This window comes from Equus przewalskii, chromosome 7 (genome assembly GCF_037783145.1).
Source record: "Equus przewalskii isolate Varuska chromosome 7, EquPr2, whole genome shotgun sequence".
Taxonomy (NCBI): Eukaryota; Metazoa; Chordata; class Mammalia; order Perissodactyla; family Equidae; genus Equus; species Equus przewalskii.
Genome location: NC_091837.1, coordinates 13827949 through 13849686, shown reverse-complemented (window position 1 = coordinate 13849686; position 21738 = coordinate 13827949). Strand labels below are relative to the sequence as shown.

At 51.2% G+C, this 21738-nt stretch overlaps 1 protein-coding gene across 3 annotated transcripts in view; it reads left to right on the top strand.

Annotated features, from left to right (window-relative positions):
• WSCD2 (WSC domain containing 2) overlaps positions 1 to 21738 on the top strand; it is a 108649-nt gene that overhangs the window by 49598 nt on the left and 37313 nt on the right. For all 3 annotated transcript variants that reach the window (XM_070627071.1, XM_070627073.1, XM_008533831.2), the window contains 2 exons: positions 7922 to 8700; positions 18234 to 18348. In XM_070627071.1, the coding sequence (XP_070483172.1) occupies positions 8322 to 8700; positions 18234 to 18348 (494 nt within the window). In that variant the 5' untranslated portion in view covers positions 7922 to 8321. The remainder of the gene's footprint in view (positions 1 to 7921; positions 8701 to 18233; positions 18349 to 21738) is intronic.

Genomic DNA, 21738 nt, shown 5'->3' with positions numbered 1-21738 from the left:
TATTATGGTACAACGTATTTTAAACACATTAGCTCATTTAACTCCATACTTTCTCAGCGAGGCAGGGTGGATTGGTCCTATTTTGCAGGTGAAGAAACTGAGTCTCAGAGAGCCCACTTGCCAAAGATCAGACAGCCACCATGGGTCTGAGGCAGGTTCCAACCAAGTCTGGCTCTAAGATCTAAGCTCCTTCCGTATTTCTTCCCAGCAGTCACTGCTACTCGCTGTGGCCCTGCCTGGTTCTCTGCAACAAGTGAGAATGGCCGTAAAGTTTGCCTGCGGAGCGAGAGGCACTGGAGCCGTTACCCAGGGAAACAAAATTTTAATATTTATTTATAATGGGCACCATATGCTCCATCTGATTTTTTTATTTAATTGCATCATGGCAGATGGCTGGGTGTTAAAGGCCGTTAAGCTAATGGCACTTTGCTTCTCATTTATTTTCTCGAGTTTTGGGAAAGATGAATGAAAATGGACGCAGATGGGGAGCCGTGAGCGCCGGGGGTGGTGGGCGAGCCCCCTTCCTAGGGACAGGGGGACGGAGGTGTGAGGATTCTTCCCGGGAGGTGGGCGAGCGCGCAGGAGGCGGCGCGTGCTGCGGGAGGACCCTGGAGCAAGGTTTCCCCTGTGTGCACGCTCACGCGTATGCAGAATCGTGGATGCAATGAGCCACTTTCTTGACCCAGGGAGTAAGTCTCTACATACTGCAGTGTTCATTGCAGGTTTGCACAGAGTGGCCAGAAACCAGAGAAAGCAACACAGCAGTCCATCGTGGATGGGCAGGTCGGATCACCACTCTGTGGACACCCAGGAGTGGAAGGGTGTGTCCCAGAGGGAGTTCACACATTATGTGTGGGTGAAAAATTCTTCCCCAGGGTGAGTCGGGTTAACAAATTCTGGATTCCCAAAGAATACCATTTATAATGGTATTTCTTGGGCTGTTTCCTCACTTCTTTCGTTGGCCAAATGGCTGGTTCAGAAGCAAGATGGATGAGAAGGGACTTTGTTTAAAGGCATTGAGCTTTGCTTAAGCTACCTGGAGAAGAAGATTTTGAGGGATGGTTTTCCATGTCTCCAAGCTCAGGAAGGATCCTTCCGTTGAGGCTGGGATCCACCTGAGAGATGTAGTGCGTGGAGAGGGGGCTGGACATCCTGGTGGTCTACTTGGTGTGTGCCATTGTGTCGCACACTGAGACTTCGTTCTGGCCTTGAATTCATGCTCTGCTTCTTGCTAGCTGTGTGCTTGGGCAAGTTACTTCATTTCCATGAGCCTTAACTTCCTCATCAGTAAAATCAGTTTAATTATGCCTATGTCTCATCGTTGTCGAGAGATCCTATGTTGCCTTCCAGGAATCGGGACAAAGATCTACACACAGGAGGTTAATCACAGCATTAGTTATTTATAAGGGAGGAAAACTGGAAATGTTTTACATGTCTAACGACAAGGAAGAGGTTGAATAAATGGCAGTATTTTCCGAGTAGTCACTATCATTGGTAAATAGTTTATTTAGGAGGTGAAGAACACACTGGTCCCTTTCATTCCCTGAGTGGGGAAGAGACACAGGGAAGGGAAGAAACCAGCACAGGGTGTGCTGTCAAGTCAGCCACCACTGAGGGGGACCGAGGCTGAATCCCTCAGGGGAAAGTCAGGGAGCCTGTGTAAACACAGCCTCAGGGTTATTCTACCAGAGGGGTGAGGGAGCCGGGGCATTTATCCACCAGCTCCCACCAGTCACGGACTGAAGTTCCTTCCAAATGGCCTTTGGAAGTTAGCTCTGTGGGTGGCGCACATCCAGCATCTGTTCCGGATCCACCAGGCTGGCAGAAATGACAGAGACTGACCACATTGAGTGTTGGTGCAGATTTGGAGCAACAGGAAGGCTCCCACACTACAGGACGGAGTTGTCACCATGGCCACTTTGGGAAACAAGCCAGCATTTCTTAGGATCGTCATAAGATGCTCACACAGTAGGACCTCCCCATTGCCCTCCTAGGTATATGTACACCCTACACTAACTCCTGTGCGTGTGTGTCAGGAGCCAGGCATGAGTGTTTGCAGCAACTGGTGAGGGGGTTCCATTCTGCCCAAGCCATATGAGCTGGGAATTGATGACAGAGAAGCTCTGTAAAGGGAAATGGGGTCCTTATCCCAGAAAAAGGGGGCACTGGGCAGGCAAACCTCACATAATCTCAGCAAGTTATTATATAAGAGGTAACACTTAGATGCCACTTGCATGTATTAACTCATTTGGTCCTCACACCAACTTTGTAAGCACTATTATTTCCCCCATTCTGTGGATGGGGAAACTGAGGCCCAGAGAGGTTAATAGCCCTCCCAAAGCATTCTAGTGAGGATTAAATGGTGCAATGGGAATAAGATGCTCAGGACAGTGCCTAATGCAGAGTAAACACTCAAGAAATCCCAGCGATTTCTGATATTTTAATTATTAGGCCAAGACTAAAATGTCATCTCTGGCCTGGGCTCCCAGTTTCTTGGTGATCCCCAGGGGGGTCCCCTGTCCAGAACTGTGAAGAAATCGAACCTTCCCAAACCTGGTTTCTCAGCAGCTATTTCTTGGCCAAGCTTGGATGGTGGGGGGTCAGCTGGTCCCTGGGCTTGTGCCTTTAAGTCAAGTTCAGGGGGTTGCAGAGGGAGGGCGGCCCCCTGCCCAACCTCATGGGCCTCCAGCCAGACTTACCTGCCTCTGGGACCTGGATGGGGAAGCACTGTGGCCCCTCCCCGGGGGAGGGAGCCGCGCACCGGCTGCGCCTCCTGTTTTCCCTTCCTGCAGGGCAGCTCTGCCCGCCAGTCACTTTCTTGGCAGCTCAACACCAGAGGTTCATTCTGGTGCTAAAAATAGGCTGTGTTTAGACACTCTGAGGCTCCAGCTGGAAACGTGGACTGCGGTAACCAAATGCTGCCAGCCCCGCAAAGGGGGGTCCCTCGGCCTCATCCTTGTGGAAACTCATGCCAGCCCCAGGGGGAGAGGGGAGGGGGAGGCAGGGTGTGCGTCATCCACCACATTCACAGATGGGGAAACTGAGGCTCCGAGTCTTCTCATGTAAAGTGAAGAGGGATGAAGCGCTGACAGCCAGCTCTTAGTGAGCGCCAACGCCGGCCCTGTGGGCTCTGTCGCTGAATCCTCCCACGACCCCCGGAGGGAGATTCTGCGGTGGACCCTCTTTATAGAGAGAAAACTGCAGCTCAGAGAGGGGAAGGCACCTGTTGGGTTTCACGCCTGTGAATGACAGGAGAGGATGCGAATGCGATTATCGTTTCCAACGTGTAACGGGCAAAGGGAAACTGAGAGGCAATGGGGCTTGCTGAGGGCCAGCACGTGCCCCACCCGGGGTGTAGACGCACAATCTGTGGATTGAGGAGAGACAGCACACTGGCCTCGCAGGATGCTGGGAGGAAGGAGCTTGTGAGAATGTGTTTGTAAAACCTTTGAACACAGCGTCCGGCATATGGTAGGTGTGCGAGAAAAGGTAGTGGCTTCATTTCCCACTCTTTTTGGGGTAAAATTTCTGTCTGAAAAGAGAGAGGGAGGGAGAGAGACAGGGGAGAAGGAATAACAGATGGCCACAAGAGGCAGAGAAGTCTTTGAGGTTCCCTTGGGGCATTGAAATGGGACACAAGATGCTGCCTCTGCAGAGCCCTGGGCGTGCGATGTTCCGAGGCTGTCCCCTGGGTGTTTGGGCACATGGCACAGAGCCATGGTTGTAGGCTTAAGCCCCGCGGGGTGGGGGAGTCAGTCCCTTGACTCTTTCCTCTCATGTCTTCCACTCGTGTTTCTTGAGGGCCTACTATGTGCCAGATGCTGGGACTAATGTGGTGAGAGAGCAGACATAGTCCTATTCGCATGGGGCTCAGATTCCAGGTGCTCCCCCTCCAGTGACCCCCCCCCACCTCCCAGCACTGGCACTGAGTGTGGGAGGCTCAAGTCAGCACCTCACTCCCCAGGAGGAGCCCCCACCTCACTCACAGTCCCTTCCCGGGCCTGCCCCCTTCCCTCCCCACACCACTGATGCCTCAGTCTCTTTCTGGTCCCTGCCAGCTTCTAATGAGCTCATTATCCTCTTAAAACCCATTTGGCACCCACTTAGAGAAAAGATGTGTTGAAATATAAAAGAATGAGAAGAGAACAACAAAAGGACTAAACCCAGAAATATCCTGAGAGAGACAAAAAGCCACAGGGAACACACGACAGCCAGAATTTTTATCGTCTCCATGGCAGCAAATGTGTCACCGTGATGGCTTTAAAGGCTGCCCCCATGTGCCCGTGGGAGGGGTGGAGCAGGGGGCTTTCCTTGAGCACCTACTATGTGCCAGGCGCTCTTCCTGCAATTTTTAATTCAGTCCTCCAGCACTGTGTTTTTGAGGATGTCAAGATTCCGGTGCCCACTTTACAGGTGGGAGCCTCAGTCAGTGAGAAGAGGTGTCTTGCTCTGGCCACACAGCTGGTGCGTGGAAGAGGCGGGGTCTAAACCCAGGGTAGTCTGCCTCCAGAGTCCACGCTCTTGCCTGCATGCCTCTGGAAGGGCTGGTGCCCCCCCACCCATCCCCATGAGGGCTGCTGCTGGCCTCTACTCATCCTGGTCCAGCTGCAGAAACATCTGGCGTGTGTGTGATCTACACGGAATACCACGAGGCACCACCCACAGCCTGGAGGTTTTCAAGCTAAAGAGACTGGTCTGTCTTTTGTTTTATTTTTTTTTTAAGGAAGATTGGCCCTGAGCTAACATCCACCACCAATCCTCCTCTTTTTGCTGAGGAAGACTGTCACTGAGCTAACATCTGTGTCAGTCTTCCTCTATTTTGTATGTGGGATGCCTGCTACAGTGTGGCTTGATGAGTGGTGTGTAGATCCACGCCCTGGATTCAAACCAGCAAACCCAGGCCGCCGAAGCAGAGTGCACAAACTTAACCACTGCGCCACTGGGCCAGCCCCATGAGACTGGTCTTTTAAAAGTGTCAATGTGACCGTGAAACTTCAGTGGATCCCCATGGACACTGTTAGAGCACAGCCGGGACTCCTGAGTTTGGCATTCAAGGCTCCCCATGGTCTTGCCCCCTCCACTGCTTAGCTGCATTCTCCGCCCTAACCTCCTTTGCCTCCTCCACCCCGGTGGCCTGCCCTTCGTGTGTGCTGTTCCTCCTCCTTGGGGTGTCCTTTTTCTGTTCCCTCACCCAGAAAACCTTGACTCCTCTTGTAAGACCTGCCAGCTCAGGACCTCTCTCCGGGGAAACCCTCTCTGACCCCCGGGCGGTTGCAGATCCACACCTCTCCAGGCTCCCACATTCCAGGGCTTCTCACCCCGGGGTCCGCAAGCCCCCTAATGTTGTAAGCCATAATCTGAGAGCTTATGTGCAAGGGCTCTTTTCTGGGCACAGTCTCTGTAGTTTCCATCAGATTCTCAAAGGAATACGAGACCAGAACAGATGCGTGGTTAGGAATATAATCTGTGAATCAGTTGACCTTGGGTTTACAACCCAGCTGCCACTTACCAGCTGTGCAGCCCCAGATAAGTTACTCAATCTCTCTGAGCCTCATTCCTCTCTGCTGTGAAATAGATAGAGATCACCCCCATAGAAGTGTTATAAGGATTAAATCAGAGTATGTATGTGTTTACAGTGTTGTCTGGCACATAATAAGTGCTTAATGAACATTAGCTATTAATCTTAATTGCTGTTCTATATCTTATACATACATCTACTACAGGATTTATCACTGTCTACCTAGTATACTAGTATAGTGATTGTTTAAATTGCCGTCTCTCTCAGTAGACTCTGAGTTCTCTGAAAGCAGGGAGTTTGAATTATTTATTTCTGCATCCTAAGCGCACACATAGTGGGCAAGCAACACATGTTTTTAAATGAATGGAGGAATGAGTAGATGAATGGCTGGGTGGAGAGTTGGATGAATGAATGGGCTGCTGCAGTTCAGATGAATGGGTGGATGGATGAATGGCTGGATGGATGGATGGATGGGTGGATGGGTGGATGGATAGAGGGAGGGAGGGAGGGATGGATGGATGGATGGATGGATGGATGGATGGATGGTTGGGTAAATGGATGGATGGACAGATGGGTGAATGGATGGACGGATGGCTGAATGGGTGGATGGATGGATGGATGGTTGGGTGGATGGATGGATGGATGGATGGGTGGATGGATGGATGGATGGGTGGATGGATGGATGGGTTAATGAAATAGATTAATGGTGGATGGATGGAAGGATAGATAGATTGATGGTCAGATTAAGGAAGGGATGCTGGATGGGTAGACAGGTTACGACTTGATGGATGGTGGACTGATGGATGGATTAAAGGGTGATGGACAGATGGACGGATTGATGAATAACAGATAATTTGACCCCACAAGAACATGAATTTTTTGCTGTTTAGTTCACTTATCTACTCTAAGTGCCTGGAACAATAACTGGTGCATAGTAGGTCCTCAGTACTTAGCTCCTGGATGAATGGGATGGCTTATGGAGGACTGGCGGACTCTACTTTGAACCAGTTAAACTCCCATGCTGTTGTCCCACGCTGCCCCTCCCCATTAGGAGGGGCTGTTACCATTCAGATCATTCATTGGCTGACAATTGAATCCCATGTATTGGCTAAAGTTGTCATGGGCCCCCTGCTGGTGGCCATGTGAAACAGCATCAGCCAAATGGAGTTTTCTATTTTCTAATTGACATTCTATTTTCCTCCTGGCTGACGATCCTGAACGTTTATTCACAAAGCAATGGTTTTGAAACCTTTGTGCTCGTTACTGTCACCCGAGGGCACCTTGTTACACCTGTCGTTTCCCCCTCCACCAGAGATTCTGATTGGAGAGGTTGGGAATCTGCATGTTTAACCGAGCTTCCAGGTGATTCTGAATCAGATGCTCTGCAGACCACACTCTGAGGGACCCTGGCAAAGGGTGAGCCACTGCTGGTCACTGGGAGGCAGTGGAGCTGGGCTGCTGCTTCGGGGGCTATCTCAGAATTCCCAAGTGATGTCCAGACCCTGTGGGAAAAGAACAGAGTCCAAAAGGCAGTGGTAGACACTCAATAAATACCGAGTGAATGGATATGTTGCTAAATAATCCTGCCTCCCCTCCTCTGCCTTGGATGGAGGAGGGTTGCTGTGGACTTCATCTTTCCCACTAGAATGTGAGCCTGTGAGGGGAGGGTCTTTGTTTCTCTGGCTCACAGTTCATCTGCAGCACCTAGGACAGTGCCTGCAACATAGGAGGTGCTCACTAAATTTGTTGAATGAATTTGATCTGGTCCAATGTCAGCCAGATCCTGCAGGCAGCTCAGCAAAGATAGGAAGTACATTTTGGACTTAAAGTCACCCACAGGGGGCCAGCCAGGTGGCCCAGCGGTTAAGTTCACACGTTCAGCTTCTTGAAGGCCCCAGGGTTCGCTGGTTCGGATCCCGGGTGCGGACATGGCACTGCTTGGCAAAAGCCATGCTGTGGTAGGTGTCCCACATATAAAGCAGAGGAAGATGGGCATGGATGTTAGCTCAGGGCCAGTCTTCCTCGGCAAAAAGAGGAGGATCGGCAGTAGTTAGCTCAGGGCTAATCTTCCTCAAAAAAAAAAAGTCACCCACAAATCAGTGTATATTTAACAAATATAGAGGAAGTGCGGGGCATAAGAACCTGTGCTTGTCCTAAATGAAGCTTGTCCTCAAACCAGGGTCCAATAGGAGTCAAGCCCCCAAATTCCCAGTGTAGTTTAAAGAAAAAGGCAGTATTCTAGACCCTCCGGCCTGGGCTCCTGTCCAGCACTGCTGAGTGCTTCAGGCCATTGGTTTCCTCCCCTCTCTGGACTCTGTATCCCCCCTTGAGAATGTTCAAGAACCTTCGAGCTCGGGCCCCTGGGACGAGGTTTCTTATGCCTGTGTCTGTGCTGTTTTGCAGGGGGCAGCCCTGAGCCCTGATGCTTGAGCGGATGGGGGCCCATCAGCGTCTGCTTCTACGAGGTGGACACGCTGGGGAAGAGGCCAGAAATGGCCCTCAGTGAAATTAGCCAGCCCCGACAGCCCTGAGGAGCCGAGAGAGAAGTGAGCTGCAGCCGCTGGTGACCCAGGGGTCCTCCTCTGATTGCTGTTTTCAAAGTTGTTTGGGAACTCTAGGAGGCGAAGACAAAGATGTAGGAAAATGGGACCAACTCTGGGGTGCCCCGAGCTTCAGAACCCCTTTTGCGGCCCAAAGGAGCCCACCGTGACCCCGGGAGGGCTGATGAGCTCTGTCCTCCAATCTCTTGGCCTCAGCCAACCCGCAACCGAGCCCCAGCGAGCCAGTCCGGAATGATCCCGCGATGGCCAAGCTCTGGTTCAAATTCCAGCGGCACTTCCGCCGGAAACCTGTACGTTTCTTTACCTTCCTGGTGCTCTACCTGACAGCCGGGAGCCTCGTCTTCCTTCACTCTGGCTTCGTGGGCCAGCCCGCCGTCTCCCAGAACCAGGCCAACCCTGCCGCTGGGGTCCCGGCTGAGGGCGCCGAGCTGCCCTTCCTGGGTGACTTGCATCTGGGCAGAGGCTTCCGGGATGCAGGCGAAGCCTCGAGCATCGCCCGCAGGTACGGACCCTGGTTCAAGGGCAAGGACGGGAATGAGAGAGCCAAGCTGGGCGACTACGGTGGAGCCTGGAGCCGAGCCCTCAAGGGGAGGGTCGTCCGGGAGAAGGAGGAGGAGCGAGGTAAGAGGGGTGAGCATGTGGGCGTGGAGGCTGGCTGAGGAGCAGGGAGGCAGAGAAGAGTAATATAATAACAGCTGCCAGTCTCCAGTGTTTGATGGAACCAGCCGTCGTAGTGTGATAGCCACAGATATCAAGAGGTCTCACTATCACCCCCATTTCACAGAGGAGAAATTGAAGCTCAGAGAGATGAAGTAACTTGCCCAAGGTCACACAACTTGTAAACAGCTAAGCTCGGATCTGGACCCTGCATTTATCAGAAGTCAGAGTGTGACCATCCCCTGCAGCCTTTTTTCAGTCCTTGTTAAATACACATGGAAATAAAAACAGCTAGCATCTACTGAGCACTTGCTGTTCTAAGCACTTTACATGCATCAAATTATTACAGCTCTATGTGGTAGGTCCTATGAGTCCCATTTTTAGGATGAGGAAACTGAGACACCAAAAGCCCAAAGTTACATGGCCAGTTGCGGCAGAGCTCCTGCTCCCCCACACAGCCTCCCCTCCACCACATGGCCTCCCCTCCCCAACACGGCCTCTCCTCCACCTCACTGGATCCCTTGGTGATGGTGCTTGGGGAACATCATTGCCCTGAGCATATTTTGTTGCATTTTCTTAGCCTTTCAGAGTCCAAAAGGGCTTTTCTTTGTGGGTGCATTACTCTATTTGGTTTTCACTACATTTCGTGGACTTGAACAAGGAATGGGGTCCTGTGCTCAGTTAAGCGATATGGAAACTGAGGCTTGAAGAAGTGAAGACACTTGCCCAAGGCCGCACAGCTGGTGAGTGGCAGCCCTAGGGTTCCATCTGGTCAGCTGGCCTGAACGCTTAGCTCTATGCCTGTCTCAGAGTCTGCTGACGTCTGCCCATCTGACCAGCATGCTGCGGGGGACCCCAAAACCTCTGCAACTCGTGAGATTGGCACGAACGGACGTTGGCAGAACAGATTGGGGGACGGGTTCCCATTCCATCTCCACCCCCACCAGCCATGTGGCTCAGGCAAGTGGCTTGACCTTCTCATGCCTCAGTTTTGTCATCTATAAAATGGGAATAGTGACTCCTCCCTTCCAGGACTCTTCTGAGAGTTCAGTAAGACAATGTTTATGAAGGCACCTAGCAGAATGCCTGGCACATAGTAGGTTCTTAGAGGAGACCAGGAAATTCTCGTGGATCTCAGGAAGGGACCCCATCTTTAGGCAGGTGAGGGGTGAGGTGCTACATTTAGGGAGAAATTATGATGTGGCTTCTATCTCCATCCTCTCCACTCACCAAGCTCCACCTCACCCCAGCCACTCCAAACTCCACCTGTAAGCCCCAAACTTTGCAAACCCCAAAGTTTGTCACAAGCCGGCACCTTAAGATATGTTCCCATCACACATAGGATAAATTCTAGAGTCCCTGCCATGGCCCATCTCCCCAACCTCATCTTGTAACACTCCCCACGCCCCTCACCACACCCCACCCCACTGTCCTTCTTGCCGTTCATTGAACACACCGAGCCCATTCCTACCTCAGGATCTTTGTATAGGCAGTTCCTTCCATCTGGGATGCTCTCCCCCCATATCTTTGCATGGCTCCCTTCCTCCCTTCCTTCAGGTCTCCAGTCAAACCTGGCATTCCCATAGAGGCCTCCCTGGACTGTCCCAACCAAAATAGCCCCACTTCATACCTGGGTACAACCACATTCCCCAGTTTTATTTTTGTCATAGCACTTACCATCCGAAAGCCTCTCGTTTATGTGTTTGCTTCCTTGTTTATAGTCTCTCCCCCTTACTAAACTGCAAGCTCCATGAGGGCAGGGATGTTGCCTGTCCCGACCGCCTCTGTTCTATCAGCACCTGGGACAGCGCCCAGCACAAAGATGGCGCTCAATACCTACTGTTGAATGAGCGAATGTTGGATGGACCAACGAATGAGTGACCATCCCTCTGCCTGGAGTGCCTCCGAGGGTTAACTCTACTCTTCCTCCTGGTCTCAGCTTAGCTCCCTCCAAGAGCCTGTCCCTGACCCCGCTCCAGTCTTGATCAAATGCTCCTCCTCTGTGTCCCCTGTCATCGTCCTTATAGGAATGATACTTGCCTGTGTTTGTCAAGGTTCCCTGATAGAACTTGAATTCTTTGTGGCACAATTGATACGTACAACAATAACATTATAAAATGGAAAGAGAGAAGGGAGAGAAAATACGAAAGAAGCCCGGGGCCCAGAGTTCTCAGCAGGCAGCCTTTGGAATCCGGCAGCGTTATTAGGAAAACACAAATCCAGCCTGTCCTTGATTAACTTATTCAGAGTTCAGCGAGGAAAGACGACATATTAGTTTAACGCTAATAAAAGCGAGAGGCTTCTCTGAACTGATGCAAAACACATCGGGTTTTTCTCTGAAGCTGGTGAGGGCTCTGCTTGATGCGGTGATGCGGGACTTGAGCTGTAAAGGATTCAGAGCCCCCGTCACGGGCCGGGAGGGGAGGGAGGAGCTGCTCCCAGGCTGGGCTGGGACCGGGTGGGAGTCTGACTTCCTGGGTGGAGCTGGCACCTAAAACGTGCCAGTCATCTTGCTTGTCCTTTACCTCCCCCAGCCTTGCGAGAGCCTATACTTTGGGCAGCAAATAGAGTTCAAATCCCAGTTCTGCATCTTATTGGCTGTGCTGCTTTGGGCAGGTCACTCTGCACCTCTGAGCCTCAGTTTCCTTTTTGGGATAAAAAGTATCTAACATCAGATGATTATATAAGAGAAATCGACTATGTGTTCTCTAAGTGCCAGGCAGTGTTCTAAGCACTTGGCGTCTATTACGTCATGTAATCTTCATGGAAGCCCAGTGAGTTGGACATTGTTATTAACTCCATCTTATAGGGAGGAAAATGAGACACAGAGAGGTTAAGTGACTTAGGCAAGGTTATCCAGCTGGAGCTGGGGGTAAACCAGTATTTGAACCCAGGTGGTTTGAATCTTACACTCGAACCTTAACCGCAGCATCGCCTTATTCTCAGTGCACAGAAAATGCTCAGCACAGAGTCTGGCACACGGTGAGCACTGAATGCATGTCAGCTGTTATTATTAATATTGCAATTCTGCCGGAGAAAACAGAGGTGCACAGAGGTGATGTGGCTTGCCTGAGGTGACACAGCCAGACGGGGGCGGAGCCAGAAGCCAAATCCAGTTTGATTTCAAAGCCTGTGCTGTTTCTGTTCCCCCTCAAATTACAGAGGGGTATACGCTGGGCATGAAGGAGGATATGGGGAGACATAGCCTGCGTTTTGGAAGGGGCAGAAGTCACCTACTCCCCCTCTCCTCCTCCTAACCTGAAGGTCCAGTCTCTGCAGGTTATTGAGGGTCTGGTCTGTGTCAGGGAGACTGTGCATCCATACTCTCCTTTCAGCCTTGCATCAGGTAGGAATTATCGAGCCCCTTTTGTAGGTGAAGAAACAGAGTGTCAGAGAGGTTAAGTAACTTGCCCAATGTCACACAGCTGCTTAGAGGCAGAGCAGACTTCAACCCAATTCTGTCTGAGTTCAGAGCCCTTATTCTTAACCACTGAGCTATACAATCCCCAACTCCATTCATTCATTCTGTATTTATTGCACACCTACTGTGTGCCCTGCCTTATGCTGGGAGGTGGAGACACAGGAATGATTCAAGCCCAGTTTTTCCCTCTGAGGAATATTCATAGCCCCCTGGGAGAAGACAGGCAAGTAAAAAGAGAAATTTTATTTTCAAAAAATAACTTTTTTCCTGATTATCAAAGTCACACATGCTCATTGTAGAAAAATTAGAATACACAGAAAAAGAGAAAGATGAAATAAAAATGGCCCAGCCCCACCATCCAACAACAGCCACAGTCAGTGCCGTTGGCGTATTGCCTTCCTATTTCCTTTATGGGTGTATTTCCAAAGCATATATTTTATATACATAGCATTGTATTCTGCTTTTCCCCATTATAGCACTTTTTCATTTTTTTAAAAATTCTTCTACAATGAGCCTAAATTATTTCTAATTTGAAAAGTAATGGACAGTACTTGGAAAATTGTTTAGAAAAGTATTCTGATGGGGTTAGCCAGGGGGCTCTGGGATCCCAAGGGAGGGGTCCTGTTCATGCACGGGCTGTATCACGGTGCCTTCCTCAGGATGAGATAGTTGAGCTGAGTCTGTGGGATCCCTGGGCCGTGGCCGAAAGGAAAGATGCATCCCTTGTGCCCCAGAGAAGCCTAGAAAGGAGCAGCAAATTCCGTCCCCCGCATGAGGAAACCCAGACAGCACGGCAGTGGTCATCCTGACGGACCGCCTTCCAGGATGGCAGCAAATCCCAGCAGGGAAATGACTGTCTCGTGAGTCTCTGCTCTGTACCAGGCTCAACGCAAAAAGGAATCTTGCCTACAGTCCATCTTTAATCCCTTGTATTAGTTTCCCAGGGCTCCTGTATCAAAGTACCGTGAGCTGGAGGCTTAGAACAACAAACGTTTACTGTCCCACAGTTCTGGAGGCCACAAGTCCAAAATCAAGATGTTGGCAGAGACACGCACCCTCAAAGGCTCCAAGGAGAATCTGTTCCATGCCTTTCTCCTAGCGTCTGGCGTCGCCAGACCCTTGGCATGCCTTGGCTTGGAGCTGCCTAACTCCAATCTGTGCCTCTGTTTTCACGTGGCCTTCTCCTTGTGCGCCTGTGTCTTCATAAAGCCATCTTCTTAGAAGGACACCAGACATACTGGATTGCCCCCCGACTCCCGTATGACCTCATAACAATGAATTATGTCTGCAACGACCCTATCTCCAAAGAAGGTCGCATTCTGAGATCCTGGGCTCAGGACTTCCACATATCTTTCTTTTTTTTTTTACGCAATTCAAGCCAGAACACCCCTATTTTTTTATTCCCACTTTTCAGGCAGGGGAAGTGTGATCTCCAAGAGCTTGAGTAATATACCGCAAGGATACGGCAGTGTCAGGATTCGAACCCAGATCGGGTTGACTCCAAAAGTGTTCTCCTTCCAGTACACTGTAATGCCTCCTGTTTGTCAACTGACTCACAGACAGTAAACAAGAGAAATACAAATTAGCTCCTGTTTAGCTACCCTTTTAACAAGTTACCATTATTGAAGACAGCAAAATTTTTTGAAAAGGAGGATTAATTGAAGCAAAGGAAAAAAGTAAAGGAAAGAAAAACACACCGGCAGGAGGGTTCCTTTCCAGATGGCTGTGCCCTCCTGGGCTCGCCCCTCCCTCACTGGCCTCTGTGCCTAAGGTAAACAGCCCGGCTAGGCGACTGTGCCGTTTCAGCGATATTTGTGGGCTGTGGAGACGAGCTGATAGATGGTGTGAACTCGGCGGTTAATCCACCCTCAAGTGGCTGTGAGTTTGCCCCTGTTGTACACACCTGACCTCTCCCCTCATCTCCAACCCGGGGGGAGATTCTGCCACCACCGCGGGATCTGAAGGCGGGGCCCTGGGAAAACGGCTCAGGTGGGCTGGCGGTACCCAGGCTGGTGAGCTTGGTGCTCAGCGGGGTGACCCGATTCTAGAGACAGGGCCACAGCCTGCCCTGAAGGGTCAGTGGGGAGGGAGTCGCCAGCCCTCGCTCAGCACAGGGAGGAAGCTGACTCAGGTCCGTATCCTGACCCACAGAGCTCAGCCCGTTCATCAGGCCACCTTGCGGACCGCGCCTGTGTTTCTCCAAGCATTGAGGAAGGGTCGGGTATCTTTTTCTCCCTCCTGTTGACAGATGAGGAAATGGAGGGTCATCTGCTCATCAGCAGGTCGTTGAGTACCTGCTGTGTGCGCCCGTCTCAGCCTGAGGCTGGCCCAGTGGGAGGCTAAGAGAGCCTGTAAAAGCTCAGGCTTCAGGAGGATGGCCCTACAGTCAAGTCCCAGCCCTTTTCCTAAGGGACCCTCCCTCTCCATCTTCCCCCGCGCAGGCCTCTCAGGCGAGGATGGAGATGCCCTCCTCTCAAGCCGAGACTCAGTGTGGTCCATGGGAAGGGGCAGCTTTGGATAGACAGGCCTGCCTGCGGCTTTGGTCCAGACCCTCCCAGCGGGTGGACTCAAGCAACTTAGCTTGAGGATCAGCATATTGGTCAGTGCTCCTTTGGTGGCAAGGGACAAACAACCATGTTGAACCAGCTGGAGCTAAAGGAGAAAATGTGTTCTGTCTTGTCACCAAACTCTGAAAAGGGCTGGACTTTCTTTTCTTTCTTTCTTTTTTTTTTTTTTTTTGAGGAAGATTAGCCCTGAGCTAACATCTGCTGCCAGTCCTCCTCTTTTTGCTGAGGAAGACTGGCCCTGAGCTAACATCTGTGCCTATCTTCCTCTACTTTATATGTGGGACGCCTACCACAGCATGGCTTGCCACGCGGTACCATGTCCACACCCGGGATCGGAACCTGCGAACCCCAGGCCGCTGAAGCAGAACATGCAAACTTAACCGCTGCACCACCGGGCCGGCCCCAAGGCTGGACTTTTAAATGAATGGATTGTGCCCTGCTCTCTCTGTTCTCCTCTCTGCTTGTCTCTCTCTGGCTTGGTTCTCCTCCGACACAGACTGACTTTGGTTCCAGGGATGGTGGCAGTGGTGGCTCTGGGCTTACAGGATGCCAACGTCATGACCCATGGGAGACAGATTTCCTTCTCCCACATTTAATCTATAAGAATCCAGGGAATGGGTCATGGCCCTTCCCCGGAGCAACCAATCACTGGCTGGTGGGGGTGACAATACGATTGGCCATGTCAAGGTCAGCGTCTCCCCATGGTCAAGACCAGACCCCGTGGTCAAGGTCTTTTAATAGGAAAATAGGAGGAAGGGGTGCTTTGAGGGTGCGGATGGTACCGTTACAGTCCACGCCCTCCCTGCACAGTGGGCATGTGTATGTACACGCATGCACACCCTGGCTCCCATTAATTTGATTAGAAAAATCTCATCTCACACAGTCCAATGTCCCACATAGAGACAAACACACCTACCCGCAGCCTAAGGTGACACCGCCCACAGCCATAGTTCATCCAGATCCAAGCCCGGCGTCTCTGGAGCACGAGCGTTCCTCCATCACGTCTCCACGCGGCTCCTTATGATCCTGGGGCCTGTGGGCCGCAAGAAAGTGAAACCTCCCCGAGTGTAGAATGGGTGGAGGACAGGCCTGCGCTTAAATTTTAAGTGAGACGCTGACAAGCTGTAGGCACCTGGGCAGATGCCGTAGCTTCTAATGCCACGTGGAACAGAGGAAGGACAGAAGCAACGTGACGAGTGACCTTACCTCTCAGGTGAGAGCACGTACCCTATGCCAGACCTGAGATTCGCGTCTAAGGCAGACAGATGTCATAGTCACTGCGATCATTTGCCGCATCGATAAAGTGGGTTAACAAGAAGGGTGTGAGAGTCGAATGAAACAAATTAGGCAGGTCCCATAGCGAAGTGGACAGCACATAGTAGGTCCTCAACACGTGAGAGTTTTGCTCCTCTCTCTCATGCACACACACGCAGTCTGTTGATCTGATGACAGAGAACTCTTGCTGCCAAAGTAGCCTTTTTCCCCTTCCTCTCTCTCTCCATGTCCTCTCCCTCTGTCCCATCCCTTCCTCCCTCTCTCCTCCCTCCATCTCCCTCTTCTTTTTCCCCCTCCTGCTGCCTTACAATGCCTCCTTGGACACTCTGTCCTCCAGTGAACTATTGGGCTAAGGTTGGTGTGCAGCCGTCACCAGTGTGGCCCGTGGACGCTCCCTCTCCCAGCTCGGGTGTGAACAGCACGCATGCCCCGGGTCGCGGGGACGTGACTCCATCTGTAACAGGAAGGACGTTTGTCGTTGAACAAGCCCAGTGACGAGATGCGGGCTTCTCCTGAGCTGTCACCGTCTGATGTGCCCGCTCGAGGAGGCGTGTTTCTTTTAAAGATGGACTGTTCGAACAAATCACCTCCGTCTTATGAAAGAAACTCAAGGTGATCGAGGTCGAGGCGCGTCTCCAGCGGGACTGACAAATTCTGCACTTAGCAGCGTGGCATTGAGGCCCACGATCGCTCTGTAAGGAGCCGGCATCCTCTACCAGACTCTGCTCTCCCAGGGGCGCAAGGCGGGCAGGAAGCCCACAGTTTAAATAGACAGCTGTCTCGGCAGGGAGAGTGATCAAGTGGCGTGTCGCACTTTCCTCCATCATTCTTTATGACGGCCGTTTAGTTCCAAGGGCTGCTGGGTCCTCGGTCCAACCTGCAGTTACCTCCAAGTGGAGCAGTGGAAAGAGAACGGGTGTGGGGCCCCCTAGACCTGATTTAAATCTTTGTTCTAACACCGGTCAGCTGCGGGTCTCGGCCAGGCCGCTTCACCTTTCTGGGCCTCTGTTTGATCATCTAAGAAAAGAGCGCGGGAAAGCCAGTGCTCCCCACTTCACTTGGGTCATTGCAGAGATCCCTAGATTCAAGAATAAGCCAGCAGGAGTTCAGAACATAGTCTCTGGAGCCGGATTGCCTGCATCCAATCCTGGCTTCACATGTACAAGCTGTGTTTCCTTGGGCAAGTGACTTAACCTCTCTGGGCCTGTTTCCTCTTCTGTACAGAATGGGAATATTAGCACTTACCACATAAGACCATTGTAAGGATTCAATAAGACAATATGTGCAAAGCATTTAGCAAAGTGCATGTCCAAATTAATTATAATAATTGTAACAACATACGGGAAAAGACCTTATAAACTGTAAAGTGCCATCTTCATGTGTAAGAATTACTATTTACCGTGAAGTACAGAAAAATGTTTACTGCTTTAAGAAAACTAAGAAATGGTTTATAATTAGATGGGTGTTCTACATAATTTAAAATTTTCCTTTGAATGGAAGTATTCACCTTGGCCCCCAATATAGGCAAACTGTCAAGTACCTACACTGCATTGTGAATGGCCAGTTTCTTATTCCACTCTCCTGAACCTTGTGTCTATTACATGCAAGACACTATGGTAGAGACATTTACGCAAATTGTTCCATTTCAACCTCACCAGGTTGGTATTTTCACCCCCTCTGTGGAGAAAACTAGGCCTCAGAGAGGTTAACTGGCCCAAACTCACTAGTCCAGTGCTAGAAGGTAATGAAAGTGAGATGAAAACCTAGACCTCGAGATATCCAAGTACAGTGTTCCTTTCGAGGAAGAATAAATATCTCAAGGCAACTTGTAGAAATGATCCTATGCTGTCAAAAGTTGAGCTTCTCAGAGCTGCCTTAATCTGTCTCATCTGCTTGGTGCTTAGGGAATGACCTTGCCTTGGGTTCCTAGGTGCCCAGTTGCTGCCAGTAGAGTCCGGGGGCTTGAGTTTAAGCCTCTCTGCAGGAGGGTCCCCTCCTCCTCTCTGCTGGCCTCCAGGGCCCACAGCCTTACCCATTGGACTCCCCTGCCCTCGTGGGTCAGTTTCTGCCAATGCACATGACCGTCGGTCTCACTTGTTTGTGCCTCTCTGCTCAGAGGATGGGATTGGTAGCCTAAGGTCAACAAGTCCTCGTAGCCAGGGGCACACCGGTTACTCCTGTAACTCTTTCAGCTTCGTACCCAGCCAAATCTGACTTTTCTCCTCTCCCCAAAGCCAAGTACATCGGCTGCTACCTGGATGACACCCAGAGCCGGGCCCTGCGAGGCGTGTCCTTTTTCGACTACAAGAAGATGACCATCTTCCGTTGCCAGGACAACTGTGCAGAACGGTAGGGCCTGATGTTCCAGGCTCCATTCATCTCCAACCCCTTCCTCCTCAGGTTCCTGCCTGTCCTGTGGTGTTCTTGACTTTTCCATGGACGGGCATGAGCATATGGCCACAAGGAGAGAGTGATGCGAGGGGGTGTGTGCACACGTGTGTATGCACGCACACATGCATGCCAGTGAGCAGGACTGTTTGCGAGCTGGTCTGTGGGAGTTTGCAATTGTGCGGTCAAGTGGGGCTGTGCCTGGGGTTGAGTGCGTGGCATGCAGTGTGCAAGGTCAGCTGGTCATGTTTGTGAGCTTAATGCCAATACATAATTATCTCCAAATCATAGTGGCCGTGTGTGCAGGAGACTGTGTGAATGTGTGCAAGCGGCCAGAATGATGCTTGTGTGTGGGAGAAGCACGAGTGGGTGTTGATGTGCGTGCAGGTGTAAGTCTGAGCGTGAGGCATGTGAGATGCCCGTGGGAGGGGTGAGGCGGGAGTTTCCAAGAAGAGAAACCCTTGCTTTTCCCCCAGGAAGAAACACCCACCTGTCCAGACAATGGACAGGAGAAGAAAGTGATGTTCTGGATCGGAACATGCCACAGGGGAGGGAGCTGACTTTCCAAGAGGAGACGAGGCTCCAAAGGACTGGGAAACAGGGACAGGACCCTCATCCCAGGCCTGGGCACTGGCATTGCTGCCCTGGGGGCACCGGGGAGTGAGCTGACCTTCTCCTCCCCTTGTGTCCTGGGTCCCTTGACCTGCAGTGGCTTGTGAAGAGGCCTCTGATAAGCCAAGCCAGATTCTGGCTGCTGGCTCTGGAGGCCACAAGGTGTGAAGGACCTCAGCCACATGACTGGAATGGAAACGGGCAAGCGGGTGGCGGAGGGACTCCCCGCTCTGTCCCTGATTAGGGAGCACTGTCCCCTTTATCATGAGCTGCCTGTGCAGTCCACCACTGTGGTCATAGCCCAGAAGCCACTCCAGCTGGGGAAAGGTTCTCAGCCCTTGATGATACTGATTCATCCATTTATTTCTCAAGCTCTGGGGAGACAGAGGTGAATTCCACAGAGTCCCTGCCATCGTGGGGCTCACAGCCTGGGGTGGGGGGCAGGCGTGAAACCAGAAAAGGGCAGTATAGTGAGATGGGGTTGAGGCAGATTAAATCGCAGACTGTGGAAACACAGAAGAGGCCCCCAACCCACCCGGGGTGTCAGGAGAGACTTCTCTGAGGAGGCGGCAGCCAAGGGGATCGTCCATCGGAAGATGAGTCAGATCAACTTGTGTAATTCGGTTCGGTTCAGCAGATATCTATCGGCTGCCCACGTGGGCTTCAGGCGCTGGAGATGCAGAGATGAGTCAGCCCCAGCTCTGCTCTCAGGGCTCTCAGGGGCTCCCCAGCCAGTTGGGGAGATAGAGGCATGGACAGGCTTGGGCCGAAGCAAGCAACAGTTTCCACTTAGTGGGCGCTTGCTCTGTGCCAGGCGCTGTGCTGAGCGCTTTGCAAATATTAACTCTTTAACGCCCACAAGACCCCTACGAGCCAGGAGTGTTATGGTTGACATTCCACAGCGGAGGAAACTGGGCTGTGCAGCTATCAAGAGTGCTGGGTGCTAGGCTGGGAGTGCTGGACGAGGTGCAGGGGGGTCATGAAGGTTGGAGGAATGGAGGGCTCCACATGGAGGGCTCGGGAAGAGTGATAAAGGTGAGATCTTGAGCCAGGTTTTGAAGGATGAATAGGAGTTTTCTAGGTAGTCACCACAGGACAGAAATAACAGCAAATTCAAAGACCAGAACTCCTGAAACATCCTAAATACTCAGCATCCTCAGGTAGGCAGTGTGGGGTACGCAGAAGGTCCCAGGAGAGTTGTCAGGAGCAGAAGCCCACTGACACGGGGCCTTGAATGCCAACTAAAGCATCGGCCTTGCGGGGAATGGGGAACCACTGGAGAATATTAACCTGGGGAGTGGTCTACAGTCACTCAACAAATATTTGTTAAACACCCATCATACACCAGGCATTATCCCAGGAAATGGATGTGACCTACAGGGTCGCTGTCATGGAGAATATGATGAGAGCTATAAGAAATAAGTGAGGATGTGGGAAGAGTGCCTGGTGGGGGAGGTGGCATTAGGAGGGCGGTCGGGGATGGCACCTGCAGGTGGGACACAGAGCGCACACCTGGAGGGCAAGAAGGAAGCAACTCATGAAGAGCAGCGTTTGGGTCCCAGGCAGAGAAACAGCAGGGCAAAGGCCTTGAGGCAGGAACGTGCAGTCATGTTTGAGCATCAGGAGCCTATGACTGTAGCCGCGTCGGCAGAGGGAGGAGCAGGGGAGGTGAGAATGGGGAGGTGGGTGGGGCTTGGGGAAGACGGGGGACCAGATCATGTAGGACAGGGGCTCACAACCTGGAGCGTGCATAGCATCACCCGGAATCTTTCGAAACACAGACTGCTGGGCCCCACCCCCACTTTCTGATCCGGCAGGTTTGGGGTGTGGCCCGAGAATTTGCATTTTTAACAACTTCCCAGACGATAAGGATGCTGCTGTTTCTGGGACCACGATTGGAGCACCGCTGCTCTGATTTTTTTTGAGTAGTTATATTGGGATTATAATCCTTTATAACATTGTGTGATTTCGGGTGTACATTATTGTTTATCAGTTCCTGCATACGCTTCATCGTTCTCACCCCCAGTGGTCTAATTTTTATCCATCACCGTACATACGTGCCTCTCTGTCCCTTTTGCCCACCCCCCAACGCCCTTCCCCTCTGATAACCACTAATCAGTTCTCTTTATCCATGTATTTGTTATTTTCCACATATGAGTGAAATCACACACTATTTGTCTTTCTCTCTTTGGCTTTTTTCATTTGACATCACACCCTCCAGGTCCATCCATGTCGTTGCAAATGGGACAATTTTGTCCTTTTTAATTGAAAGCTGGAGGCATCACACTCCCTGACTTCAAAATGTACTACAAAGCTATAGTGATCCAAACAGCATGGTACTGGCACCAAAACAGACACACAGATCAATGGATCAGAATTGAAAGCCCAGAAATAAAACCACACAGCTAAGGACAGTTCATCTCTGACAGAGGAGCCAAGAACATACAATGGAGAAAGGAGAGTCTGTTCAATAAATGGTGTTGGGAAAACTGGACAGCCACACGCAAAAGATTGAAAGTAAACCATTCCCTTACACCATGCACAAAAATCAACACAAAATGGATTAAAGACTTGAATGTAAGACCTGAAACCATAAAACTCTTAGAAGGAAATATAGGCAGCACACCCTTTGACATTGGCCTTAGCAGCATCTTTTCGAATACCGTGTCTACCGCTGCTCTGATTTTCACAGCCGACGGCACATTGGAATTACATGGGACACTTCAAAACGTGTGCTGC